The sequence below is a fragment of the Nanorana parkeri genome, unplaced genomic scaffold (genome assembly GCF_000935625.1).
Source record: "Nanorana parkeri isolate BGI_ZX_2015 unplaced genomic scaffold, ASM93562v1 scaffold3509, whole genome shotgun sequence".
In the NCBI taxonomy this organism is placed as follows: domain Eukaryota; kingdom Metazoa; phylum Chordata; class Amphibia; order Anura; family Dicroglossidae; genus Nanorana; species Nanorana parkeri.
In genome coordinates, this window is record NW_017309777.1 from 22,219 (window position 1) to 23,993 (window position 1,775).

Here is a 1,775-nt window from a genome sequence, read left to right on the forward strand (position 1 = left end):
CCCTCATCTCACTACAACACTCTACTCCCGGGGCCCTCATCTCACTACAACACACTCTACTCCCGGGGCCCTCATCTCACTACAACACTCTACTCCCGGGACCCTCATCTCACTAGAACACACTACTCCCAGGGGCCCTTCTCATTCAGGAAGTCGGGTGGCGTCTAATGACCCGGCTTTCCGCTTACCAAGAAAGTCGCCTCTCACCTTGTCCGGCCCGTCACCCCCGGGGCCCCTCCAGCCAGAACGCGGCCTTCCTCTGGTACCCAGCCGGAGCATCATGGAAGCCGTGCGCGGAGTAATGACGCAGCGCCCTGCTTTCTGATTGGCCGGCTCCCTGATCATTAGGTGACGAGGGAGCATGAAGCCAGCTTCCTGGTCAATCAGAACGCCGAGTCATTACACCGCGCACAGCTTCCTGATTGGCCGGGAAGTCTGCTCCATGCTCTCTCATCACAAGTGACAAGGGAGCATGGAGACGCTTCCCGGCCAATCAGGAAACCGGGCCCCGTGTAATGACTCGGCGCCCTGATGCAGGAAGTATCGGCTAGGCGAGTACTCTCCCAAATACGTGGTATCGGTATCAGCGCATCCCTAACCACACCCCATGGAGAGTCCTCCTGCCTATAGAGATCCCTACACTTCCCCAGCACCTGACCAAGCTTGGCCCCTAGGAACATCTCCGCTATAGACATGGATGGGAGACGCTCAGCCCGAGGTCCTGGAGGATGACATGGCTGACCGTCCAGCTGTAGTAGGGAGCGAGTTCCCGCCGGGATTGGGTGTTACTTTGATATCCCTCTGAGGGGGGACTCTGCATGATGCCAGATATAGATCATTCTAGCCTCCAGAAGTCACGACTACTCACCTCCTCCTTCTTCTTGGGGTCATCTATGAGGTTTCTGAAGAGAGGGGAGTCCCCGTATGGAGAGTAGGCCAGGGCATTGATTTGCTGCTGGAGAGCCAATTGCTGGGCAGCCGCTGCATTGGGGTCACTCAGAGCTAGAGGAGAGAAACAAAAAGGGTCTTCAGGAGGAGAGAAACAGAAAGGGTCTTCAGGAGGAAAGAACAGAAAAAGGGTCTTCAGGAGGAAAGGACAGAAAAGGGTCTTCAGGAGGAAAGGACAGAAAAGGGTCTTCAGGAGGAGAGAAACAGAAAAGGGTCTTCAGGAGGAAAGAACAGAAAAGGGTCTTCAGGAGGAAAGAACAGAAAAGGGTCTTCAGGAGGAAAGAACAGAAAAGGGTCTTCAGGAGGAAAGAACAGAAAAGGGTCTTCAGGAGGAAAGGACAGAAAAGGGTCTTCAGGAGGAAAGGACAGAAAAGGGTCTTCAGGAGGAGAGAAACAGAAAAGGGTCTTCAGGAGGAAAGGACAGAAAAGGGTCTTCAGGAGGAAAGGGTTCTTCCCGTCACCACACATGGAACTCTCAGCGATGATCGGGAGAGTTCTCTCAGCAGCAAAGTCTGATTCTGTGCAGACATCTCGGAGCTTCGTTACTCACCGACAGGGGCCTGAGTACCACCGAATCCCAAGCCGCCCCCGGCCGTGTTAAACCCAGCGGTGCCGAATGTGCCGGTGCCGAGTGTGCCCATTTTTGCCTGGTTGCCTCCGAATATTGAGGTCTGCCCGGTGTTCAGAGCTGGAAGAGAAAACAGAGGATGATGAAGTCTGAGGACATCGGCTCCTTCAATCATAGGCCACGGGTTACATAGAGCCACCACCAATGATTGGACACTAACAGCCCATATAACCCCCATCAGCAATACAGGATATAGAGG

General features: G+C 54.3%; 1 protein-coding gene across 1 annotated transcript in view; it reads right to left on the reverse strand.

The window, feature by feature from the left end:
* Positions 1-1,775, reverse strand: part of LOC108803224 (nuclear pore complex protein Nup98-Nup96-like) — a gene marked incomplete at both ends in the record, with an annotated part of 46,228 nt that overhangs the window by 22,154 nt on the left and 22,299 nt on the right. The window contains 2 exon segments of the mRNA XM_018575065.1: positions 869-1,002; positions 1,499-1,636. Of these exon segments, the coding sequence (XP_018430567.1) occupies positions 869-1,002; positions 1,499-1,636 (272 nt within the window).